We start from the raw sequence: 11238 nt of genomic DNA on the forward strand, positions 1-11238 counted from the left end.
ACTGTCAGGTGAGAGTTACTGTCAGGTGAGAGTTACTGTCAGGTGAGTTACTGTCAGGTGAGTCACTGTCAGGTGAGTTACTGTCAGGTGAGAGTTACTGTCAGGTGAGAGTTACTGTCAGGTGAGTTACTGTCAGGTGAGTCACTGTCAGGTGAGTTACTGTCAGGTGAGAGTTACTGTCAGGTGAGAGTTACTGTCAGGTGAGTTACTGTCAGGTGAGTTACTGTCAGGTGAGAGTTACTGTCAGGTGAGTCACTGTCAGGTGAGTCACTGTCAGGTGAGTTACTGTCAGGTGAGTTACTGTCAGGTGAGTCACTGTCAGGTGAGTTACTGTCAGGTGAGTTACTGTCAGGTGAGAGTTACTGTCAGGTGAGTTACTGTCAGGTGAGTTACTGTCAGGTGAGAGTTACTGTCAGGTGAGAGTTACTGTCAGGTGAGTTACTGTCAGGTGAGTCACTGTCAGGTGAGTTACTGTCAGGTGAGAGTTACTGTCAGGTGAGAGTTACTGTCAGGTGAGTTACTGTCAGGTGAGTCACTGTCAGGTGAGTCACTGTCAGGTGAGTTACTGTCAGGTGAGAGTTACTGTCAGGTGAGAGTTACTGTCAGGTGAGTTACTGTCAGGTGAGTCACTGTCAGGTGAGTTACTGTCAGGTGAGAGTTACTGTCAGGTGAGAGTTACTGTCAGGTGAGTTACTGTCAGGTGAGTTACTGTCAGGTGAGTTACTGTCAGGTGAGAGTTATTATCAGGTGAGTCACTGTCAGGTGAGAGTTACTGTCAGGTGAGAGTTACTATCAGGTGAGTTACTGTCAGGTGAGAGTTACTGTCAGGTGAGAGTTACTGTCAGGTGAGAGTTACTGTCAGGTGAGAGTTACTATCAGGTGAGTTACTGTCAGGTGAGTCACTGTCAGGTGAGAGTCACTGTCAGGTGAGTTACTGTCAGGTGAGAGTTACTATCAGGTGAGTTACTGTCAGGTGAGTTACTGTCAGGTGAGTCACTGTCAGGTGAGTCACTGTCAGGTGAGTTACTGTCAGGTGAGTTACTGTCAGGTGAGAGTTACTGTCAGGTGAGTCACTGTCAGGTGAGTCACTGTCAGGTGAGTTACTGTCAGGTGAGAGTTACTGTCAGGTGAGAGTTACTGTCAGGTGAGTTACTGTCAGGTGAGTCACTGTCAGGTGAGTTACTGTCAGGTGAGAGTTACTGTCAGGTGAGAGTTACTGTCAGGTGAGTTACTGTCAGGTGAGAGTTACTATCAGGTGAGTCACTGTCAGGTGAGTCACTGTCAGGTGAGAGTTATTATCAGGTGAGTCACTGTCAGGTGAGAGTTACTGTCAGGTGAGAGTTACTGTGAGGTGAGAGTTACTATCAGGTGAGTTACTGTCAGGTGAGTTACTGTCAGGTGAGTCACTGTCAGGTGAGTCACTGTCAGGTGAGTTACTGTCAGGTGAGAGTTATTATCAGGTGAGTCACTGTCAGGTGAGTTACTGTCAGGTGAGAGTTACTGTCAGGTGAGAGTTACTGTCAGGTGAGTTACTGTCAGGTGAGTCACTGTCAGGTGAGTTACTGTCAGGTGAGTTACTGTCAGGTGAGAGTTACTGTCAGGTGAGAGTTACTGTCAGGTGAGTTACTGTCAGGTGAGTTACTGTCAGGTGAGAGTTACTATCAGGTGAGTCACTGTCAGGTGAGTCACTGTCAGGTGAGTTACTGTCAGGTGAGTTACTGTCAGGTGAGTCACTGTCAGGTGAGTTACTGTCAGGTGAGTTACTGTCAGGTGAGAGTTACTGTCAGGTGAGTTACTGTCAGGTGAGTTACTGTCAGGTGAGAGTTACTGTCAGGTGAGAGTTACTGTCAGGTGAGTTACTGTCAGGTGAGTCACTGTCAGGTGAGTTACTGTCAGGTGAGAGTTACTGTCAGGTGAGAGTTACTGTCAGGTGAGTTACTGTCAGGTGAGTCACTGTCAGGTGAGTCACTGTCAGGTGAGTTACTGTCAGGTGAGAGTTACTGTCAGGTGAGTTACTGTCAGGTGAGTCACTGTCAGGTGAGTTACTGTCAGGTGAGAGTTACTGTCAGGTGAGAGTTACTGTCAGGTGAGTTACTGTCAGGTGAGTCACTGTCAGGTGAGTTACTGTCAGGTGAGTTACTGTCAGGTGAGAGTTATTATCAGGCGAGTCACTGTCAGGTGAGAGTTACTGTCAGGTGAGAGTTACTGTCAGGTGAGAGTTACTATCAGGTGAGTTACTGTCAGGTGAGAGTTACTGTCAGGTGAGAGTTACTGTCAGGTGAGAGTTACTATCAGGTGAGTTACTGTCAGGTGAGTCACTGTCAGGTGAGTCACTGTCAGGTGAGAGTCACTGTCAGGTGAGTTACTGTCAGGTGAGTTACTGTCAGGTGAGAGTTACTGTCAGGTGAGAGTTACTGTCAGGTGAGAGTTACTGTCAGGTGAGTTACTGTCAGGTGAGTTACTGTCAGGTGAGAGTTACTGTCAGGTGAGAGTTACTGTCAGGTGAGTTACTGTCAGGTGAGAGTTACTGTCAGGTGAGTTACTGTCAGGTGAGAGTTACTGTCAGGTGAGAGTTACTGTCAGGTGAGTTACTGTCAGGTGAGTCACTGTCAGGTGAGTTACTGTCAGGTGAGAGTTACTGTCAGGTGAGTTACTGTCAGGTCAGTCACTGTCAGGTGAGTTACTGTCAGGTGAGAGTTACTGTCAGGTGAGAGTTACTGTCAGGTGAGTTACTGTCAGGTGAGTCACTGTCAGGTGAGTTACTGTCAGGTGAGAGTTACTGTCAGGTGAGAGTTACTGTCAGGTGAGTTACTGTCAGGTGAGTCACTGTCAGGTGAGTTACTGTCAGGTGAGAGTTACTGTCAGGTGAGAGTTACTGTTAGGTGAGTTACTGTCAGGTGAGAGTTACTATCAGGTGAGTCACTGTCAGGTGAGTCACTGTCAGGTGAGTTACTGTCAGGTGAGTTACTGTCAGGTGAGTCACTGTCAGGTGAGTTACTGTCAGGTGAGTTAATGTCAGGTGAGAGTTACTGTCAGGTGAGTTACTGTCAGGTGAGTCACTGTCAGGTGAGTTACTGTCAGGTGAGAGTTACTGTCAGGTGAGAGTTACTGTCAGGTGAGTTACTGTCAGGTGAGAGTTACTGTCAGGTGAGTTACTGTCAGGTGAGAGTTACTGTCAGGTGAGAGTTACTGTCAGGTGAGTTACTGTCAGGTGAGTCACTGTCAGGTGAGTTACTGTCAGGTGAGAGTTACTGTCAGGTGAGTTACTGTCAGGTCAGTCACTGTCAGGTGAGTTACTGTCAGGTGAGAGTTACTGTCAGGTGAGAGTTACTGTCAGGTGAGTTACTGTCAGGTGAGAGTTATTATCAGGTGAGTCACTGTCAGGTGAGAGTTACTGTCAGGTGAGAGTTACTGTCAGGTGAGAGTTACTATCAGGTGAGTTACTGTCAGGTGAGTTACTGTCAGGTGAGAGTTACTGTCAGGTGAGAGTTACTGTCAGGTGAGTTACTGTCAGGTGAGAGTTACTGTCAGGTGAGTTACTGTCAGGTGAGAGTTACTGTCAGGTGAGAGTTACTGTCAGGTGAGTTACTGTCAGGTGAGTCACTGTCAGGTGAGTTACTGTCAGGTGAGAGTTACTGTCAGGTGAGTTACTGTCAGGTCAGTCACTGTCAGGTGAGTTACTGTCAGGTGAGAGTTACTGTCAGGTGAGAGTTACTGTCAGGTGAGTTACTGTCAGGTGAGTCACTGTCAGGTGAGTTACTGTCAGGTGAGAGTTACTGTCAGGTGAGAGTTACTGTCAGGTGAGTCACTGTCAGGTGAGTTACTGTCAGGTGAGAGTTACTGTCAGGTGAGAGTTACTGTTAGGTGAGTTACTGTCAGGTGAGAGTTACTATCAGGTGAGTCACTGTCAGGTGAGTCACTGTCAGGTGAGTTACTGTCAGGTGAGTTACTGTCAGGTGAGTCACTGTCAGGTGAGTTACTGTCAGGTGAGTTACTGTCAGGTGAGAGTTACTGTCAGGTGAGTTACTGTCAGGTGAGTCACTGTCAGGTGAGTTACTGTCAGGTGAGAGTTACTGTCAGGTGAGAGTTACTGTCAGGTGAGTTACTGTCAGGTGAGTCACTGTCAGGTGAGTCACTGTCAGGTGAGTTACTGTCAGGTGAGAGTTACTGTCAGGTGAGAGTTACTGTCAGGTGAGTTACTGTCAGGTGAGTCACTGTCAGGTGAGTTACTGTCAGGTGAGAGTTACTGTCAGGTGAGAGTTACTGTCAGGTGAGTTACTGTCAGGTGAGTCACTGTCAGGTGAGTTACTGTCAGGTGAGTTACTGTCAGGTGAGAGTTACTGTCAGGTGAGTTACTGTCAGGTGAGTCACTGTCAGGTGAGTTACTGTCAGGTGAGAGTTACTTTCAGGTGAGAGTTACTGTCAGGTGAGTTACTGTCAGGTGAGTCACTGTCAGGTGAGTTACTGTCAGGTGAGTTACTGTCAGGTGAGAGTTATTATCAGGTGAGTCACTGTCAGGTGAGAGTTACTGTCAGGTGAGAGTTACTGTCAGGTGAGAGTTACTATCAGGTGAGTTACTGTCAGGTGAGAGTTACTGTCAGGTGAGAGTTACTGTCAGGTGAGAGTTACTGTCAGGTGAGAGTTACTATCAGGTGAGTTACTGTCAGGTGAGTCACTGTCAGGTGAGTCACTGTCAGATGAGAGTCACTGTCAGGTGAGTTACTGTCAGGTGAGAGTTACTATCAGGTGAGTTACTGTCAGGTGAGTTACTGTCAGGTGAGTCACTGTCAGGTGAGTCACTGTCAGGTGAGTTACTGTCAGGTGAGTTACTGTCAGGTGAGAGTTACTGTCAGGTGAGTCACTGTCAGGTGAGTCACTGTCAGGTGAGTTACTGTCAGGTGAGTTACTGTCAGGTGAGAGTTACTGTCAGGTGAGTTACTGTCAGGTGAGTTACTGTCAGGTGAGAGTTACTGTCAGGTGAGTTACTGTCAGGTCAGTCACTGTCAGGTGAGTTATGGTCAGGTGAGAGTTACTGTCAGGTGAGAGTTACTGTCAGGTGAGTTACTGTCAGGTGAGTCACTGTCAGGTGAGTCACTGTCAGGTGAGTTACTGTCAGGTGAGTTACTGTCAGGTGAGAGTTACTGTCAGGTGAGAGTTACTGTCAGGTGAGTTACTGTCAGGTGAGTCACTGTCAGGTGAGTTACTGTCAGGTGAGTTACTGTCAGGTGAGAGTTATTATCAGGTGAGTCACTGTCAGGTGAGAGTTACTGTCAGGTGAGAGTTACTGTCAGGTGAGAGTTACTATCAGGTGAGTTACTGTCAGGTGAGAGTTACTGTCAGGTGAGAGTTACTGTCAGGTGAGAGTTACTGTCAGGTGAGTTACTGTCAGGTGAGTCACTGTCAGGTGAGTCACTGTCAGGTGAGAGTCACTGTCAGGTGAGTTACTGTCAGGTGAGAGTTACTATCAGGTGAGTTACTGTCAGGTGAGTCACTGTCAGGTGAGTCACTGTCAGGTGAGTCACTGTCAGGTGAGTTACTGTCAGGTGAGAGTTACTGTCAGGTGAGTCACTGTCAGGTGAGTCACTGTCAGGTGAGTTACTGTCAGGTGAGAGTTACTGTCAGGTGAGAGTTACTGTCAGGTGAGTTACTGTCAGGTGAGTCACTTTCAGGTGAGTTACTGTCAGGTGAGAGTTACTGTCAGGTGAGAGTTACTGTCAGGTGAGTTACTGTCAGGTGAGTTACTGTCAGGTGAGAGTTACTATCAGGTGAGTCACTGTCAGGTGAGTCACTGTCAGGTGAGTTACTGTCAGGTGAGTTACTGTCAGGTGAGTCACTGTCAGGTGAGTTACTGTCAGGTGAGTTACTGTCAGGTGAGTTACTGTCAGGTGAGAGTTACTGTCAGGTGAGTTACTGTCAGGTGAGAGTTACTGTCAGGTGAGAGTTACTGTCAGGTGAGTTACTGTCAGGTGAGTCACTGTCAGGTGAGTTACTGTCAGGTGAGAGTTACTGTCAGGTGAGAGTTACTGTCAGGTGAGTTACTGTCAGGTGAGTCACTGTCAGGTGAGTCACTGTCAGGTGAGTTATTGTCAGGTGAGTTACTGTCAGGTGAGAGTTACTGTCAGGTGAGTTACTGTCAGGTGAGAGTTACTGTCAGGTGAGAGTTACTGTCAGGTGAGTCACTGTCAGGTGAGTTACTGTCAGGTGAGAGTTACTGTCAGGTGAGTTACTGTCAGGTCAGTCACTGTCAGGTGAGTTACTGTCAGGTGAGAGTTACTGTCAGGTGAGAGTTACTGTCAGGTGAGTTACTGTCAGGTCAGTCACTGTCAGGTGAGTTACTGTCAGGTGAGAGTTACTGTCAGGTGAGAGTTACTGTCAGGTGAGTTACTGTCAGGTGAGTTACTGTCAGGTGAGAGTTACTTTCAGGTGAGAGTTACTGTCAGGTGAGTTACTGTCAGGTGAGTCACTGTCAGGTGAGTTACTGTCAGGTGAGTTACTGTCAGGTGAGAGTTATTATCAGGTGAGTCACTGTCAGGTGAGAGTTACTGTCAGGTGAGAGTTACTGTCAGGTGAGAGTTACTATCAGGTGAGTTACTGTCAGGTGAGAGTTACTGTCAGGTGAGAGTTACTGTCAGGTGAGAGTTACTGTCAGGTGAGTCACTGTCAGGTGAGTCACTGTCAGGTGAGAGTCACTGTCAGGTGAGTTACTGTCAGGTGAGAGTTACTATCAGGTGAGTTACTGTCAGGTGAGTTACTGTCAGGTGAGTCACTGTCAGGTGAGTCACTGTCAGGTGAGTTACTGTCAGGTGAGTTACTGTCAGGTGAGAGTTACTGTCAGGTGAGTCACTGTCAGGTGAGTCACTGTCAGGTGAGTTACTGTCAGGTGAGAGTTACTGTCAGGTGAGAGTTACTGTCAGGTGAGTTACTGTCAGGTGAGTCACTGTCAGGTGAGTTACTGTCAGGTGAGAGTTACTGTCAGGTGAGAGTTACTGTCAGGTGAGTTACTGTCAGGTGAGAGTTACTGTCAGGTGAGTCACTGTCAGGTGAGTCACTGTCAGGTGAGTTACTGTCAGGTGAGTCACTGTCAGGTGAGTTACTGTCAGGTGAGTTACTGTCAGGTGAGAGTTACTGTCAGGTGAGTTACTGTCAGGTGAGTTACTGTCAGGTGAGAGTTACTGTCAGGTGAGTTACTGTCAGGTGAGTCACTGTCAGGTGAGTTACTGTCAGGTGAGAGTTACTGTCAGGTGAGTTACTGTCAGGTGAGTCACTGTCAGGTGAGTCACTGTCAGGTGAGTTACTGTCAGGTGAGAGTTACTGTCAGGTGAGAGTTACTGTCAGGTGAGTTACTGTCAGGTGAGTCACTGTCAGGTGAGTTACTGTCAGGTGAGAGTTACTGTCAGGTGAGAGTTACTGTCAGGTGAGTTACTGTCAGGTGAGTCACTGTCAGGTGAGTTATTGTCAGGTGAGTTACTGTCAGGTGAGAGTTATTATCAGGTGAGTCACTGTCAGGTGAGAGTTACTGTCAGGTGAGAGTTACTGTCAGGTGAGAGTTACTATCAGGTGAGTTACTGTCAGGTGAGAGTTACTGTCAGGTGAGAGTTACTGTCAGGTGAGAGTTACTGTCAGGTGAGAGTTACTATCAGGTGAGTTACTGTCAGGTGAGTCACTGTCAGGTGAGTCACTGTCAGGTGAGAGTCACTGTCAGGTGAGTTACTGTCAGGTGAGAGTTACTATCAGGTGAGTTACTGTCAGGTGAGTTACTGTCAGGTGAGTCACTGTCAGGTGAGTCACTGTCAGGTGAGTTACTGTCAGGTGAGTTACTGTCAGGTGAGAGTTACTGTCAGGTGAGTTACTGTCAGGTGAGAGTTACTGTCAGGTGAGTTACTGTCAGGTGAGAGTTACTGTCAGGTGAGTTACTGTCAGGTGAGTTCACCTGACACTCTCAGAACAACAGACTACAGAGAATCTAACTGATAGATATAAAAACAGGACTTTGATTTAATCCATCGTACGTTCAGGTCAAACAGGAAGCAGCGTCACAAAGTGTCCAGCACGGCTTTTTGTTTGTTTGTTTATTTTCTCTCAGCTGTTTCGTGACTTTTGTTTGTTTTTTGTTTGTCTCATAGGTGGGGATGAGACGGTTGTTGTTTGATTCCTTTTTTCATTTCATAATTTAAAACCCACCCAGCTTCCTTAAAATCCCACCTAGCCTCTAGCTCCCAGGTAGTCGCCCCTCTCTCTCCAACGCCTCATCTCTCTCTCTCTCTCTCGGCCGGCCTCTGTTTCTCTCTCTAACTCTAACTCTCTCTCTCTATCTCTCTAAATCTCTCTAACTCTCCCTCTCTCTATCTCTCTAAATCTCTCTAACTCTCTCTCTCTCTCTATCTCTCTCTCTCTCTCTCTCGGCCGGCCTCTGTTTCTCTCTCTCTCTCTCTCTCTCTAACTCTCTCTCTCTCTATCTCGCCCGGCCTCTCTCTGTCTCTCTAACTCTCTCTCTCTCTCTCTCTCTCTATCTCGCCCGGCCTCTCTCTCTCTCTCTCTCTCTCTCTCTCTCTCTCTCGCCCGGTCTCTCTCCGTCGTTGACCCCTGACCTTCCCTCCATGTGCCCCGTCTGTCCTGAGTTCAGCTCAGTAGAACTAGATTACCTTGAAATGATGAAATGTTGCGCTGTTATTCCCCCACAATGCACTCTACTCAGCGGGGTCCATTGAAATTTCCTGCTGGCCTCCAGGTACTGAGCGAGTCATTTGACACCCGAAGGTGAGTCAGGGGTCAAAGGTCAGAAGTGAGCCGTTTAGGACAGTTTAGGTGTTAGAGCAGATGTACAGATAGAAGAGATTCTTAATGTTCTTTTCATCCTTTGATTTGTTTTAAAGGAATAGTGCCACATTTTGTGGAACAGTCTGATTCTCTTTCTTACAGAGAAGATGGAAATATATATGAAGGAGGCAGTATGTTGCTAACGCCATGCTAACGGTCGGGTCAGTGTGTTTATATATATATGAAGGAGGCAGTATGTTGCTAACGCCATGCTAACGGTCGGGTCAGTATGTTGCTAACGCCATGCTAACGGTCGGGTCAGTATGTTGCTAACGCCATGCTAACGGTCGGGTCAGTGTGTTTATATATATGAAGGAGGCAGTATGTTGCTAACGCCATGCTAACGGTCGGGTCAGTATGTTGCTAACGCCATGCTAACGGTCGGGTCAGTATCACTTCTTCATCCTCTCTGTAAGAAAGTCGATAAAAACGTTTCCCCAGAACGTGAAAGTATTTCTTTTCTGTTTCTCACTTTGTGTTCACTTCAATCAGCTGATGTTTTTACTCCTACACGATCTTTAACACTGTGGGTGTTTTACAGATGGCTACGCCTTCTCTCAAGACGAGAACGGAGTGGTGTCGCAGTCAGAGGTCATCAGAGCGTACGACACCACCAAACAGCGGACCAATGAGTGGTGAGCCGCACGCCAATCTGGTGCCACAACCGCCGTTTCTGACGGCGGCGTTTGAAGCTTAACGGGGCACAAGAGGAGGAGCGTGGTGCGGTGAAGGAGACTTTTGGACAATATGTAACGGACAGAGGGTTGAGCTGAGGGCGTGACGAGCACATTCTTCACTCCATCACTTTACAGGAGGGACAGCTTCCTGCTCATTCATTGGATCTCTATCAACAGGTAGTTCAAACACTGGACCGTGATTGGTTTAGGCAAAGATTGCCAAAGAGCAGTCGGTATACAATCTTCCAAAACGAGTGAATCAGGAACCAAATGTAAATCCACACACACACACATTACACACACACACACACACACGCACACACACACACGTCACTTTGAGTTAGTGTTCTTCAGGAGCACGAGTGTGTAACGCCTTACGTTAGCTCATGCCTTCATCCTTCTCTCTCTGTCTCTGTCTCTCTCTCTCTGTCTCTCTCTCCCCCTCTCTCTCTCTCTCTCTCTTTGTCTCTCTCTCTCCCCCCCTCTCTCTCTCTCTCCCCCCTCTCTCTCTTTGTCTCTCTCCCTCTCTCTCTCTCTCTGTCTCTCTCTCTGTCTCTCTCTCTCTCCCTCTCTCTCTCTCTCTGTCTCTCTCTCTCTCTTTGTCTCTCTCTCTCTCTCTGTCTCTCTCTCCCCCCCTCTCTCGCTCTCTCTCTTTGTCTCTCTCTCTCTCCCCCCCTCTCTCTCTCTCTCCCCCCCTCTCTCTTTGTCTCTCTCTCTCTCCTCTCTCTCCCCCCCTCTCTCTCTCCCCCTCTCTCTCTCTCTCTTTGTCTCTCTCTCCTCTCCCTCTCTCTCTCTCTCCTCTCTCTCTCTCTCTTTGTCTCTGTCTCTGTCCTCTCTCTCCCCCCTCTCTCTCTCTCTCTTTGTCTCTCTCTCTCTCTCTTTGTCTCTCTCTCTCCTCTCTCTCTCTCTCTTTGTCTCTCTCTCTCCTCTCTCTCCCCCCCTCTCTCTCATGTACATTTGGTGCCTGATCTCCACACATCGTCATCACATTCCACACGTCACTCCGCTCTCAATCACAACCGTGCCTACGTAAAACTTAACCCCATAGAAGAAGAACATGAGCGCCACGAGTAGCCAGCTAGCTTAGCCCAGCGCTACACACACACTCACCTGTTGAGGATTAAACCCCTCCCCCCTACAGTATTGTACTTGTACAATGTGAAGACTACAGAGTGCCTTGCGGCACGCTACCTGACGCTACCTGGCGTTCCCTGACAATCCCTGACGCTACACATACCTGACGCCCCGTGGCGCTCCCCGACGCTCCACGTTCCCTGACGCTACACATACCTGACGCTCCGTGGCGCTCCCCGACGCTCTGTGGCGCTCCCCGACGCTCCACGTTCCCTGACGCTACACATACCTGACGCTCTGTGGCGCTCCCCGACGCTCTGTGGCGCTCCCCGACGCTCCACGTTCCCTGACGCTACACATACCTGACGCTCCGTGGCGCTCCCCGACGCTCTGTGGCGCTCCCCGACGCTCCACGTTCCCTGACGCTACACATACCTGACGCTCCGTGGCGCTCCCCGACGCTCTGTGGCGCTCCCCGACGCTCCACGTTCCCTGACGCTACACATACCTGACGCTCCGTGGCGCTCCCCGACGCTCTCTGTGAAGCTCACAGTTGTGATAGTGAATCCCTTCACGTGGCGATCTGACCCTCTAACATAAGTGCCATTAGCTGAAGGCAGAGTGTCGGCCAGGAACTCCACGACAGTATCGAGCGTCATTCAGTGGATTT

At 48.7% G+C, this 11238-nt stretch overlaps 1 protein-coding gene across 1 annotated transcript in view; it reads left to right on the top strand.

The window, feature by feature from the left end:
- The window catches only part of atp8a1 (ATPase phospholipid transporting 8A1), a 130594-nt gene extending 120683 nt beyond the window's left edge, over positions 1 to 9911 (top strand). The window contains exon 36 of the mRNA XM_061049113.1: positions 9359 to 9911. Coding sequence (XP_060905096.1) covers positions 9359 to 9456 — 98 coding nt within the window. The 3' untranslated portion in view covers positions 9457 to 9911. The remainder of the gene's footprint in view (positions 1 to 9358) is intronic.
- The last annotated feature ends 1327 nt before the right edge of the window (positions 9912 to 11238 follow it).

Source organism: Labrus mixtus, chromosome 10 (genome assembly GCF_963584025.1).
Source record: "Labrus mixtus chromosome 10, fLabMix1.1, whole genome shotgun sequence".
Classification (NCBI taxonomy): Eukaryota; Metazoa; Chordata; class Actinopteri; order Labriformes; family Labridae; genus Labrus; species Labrus mixtus.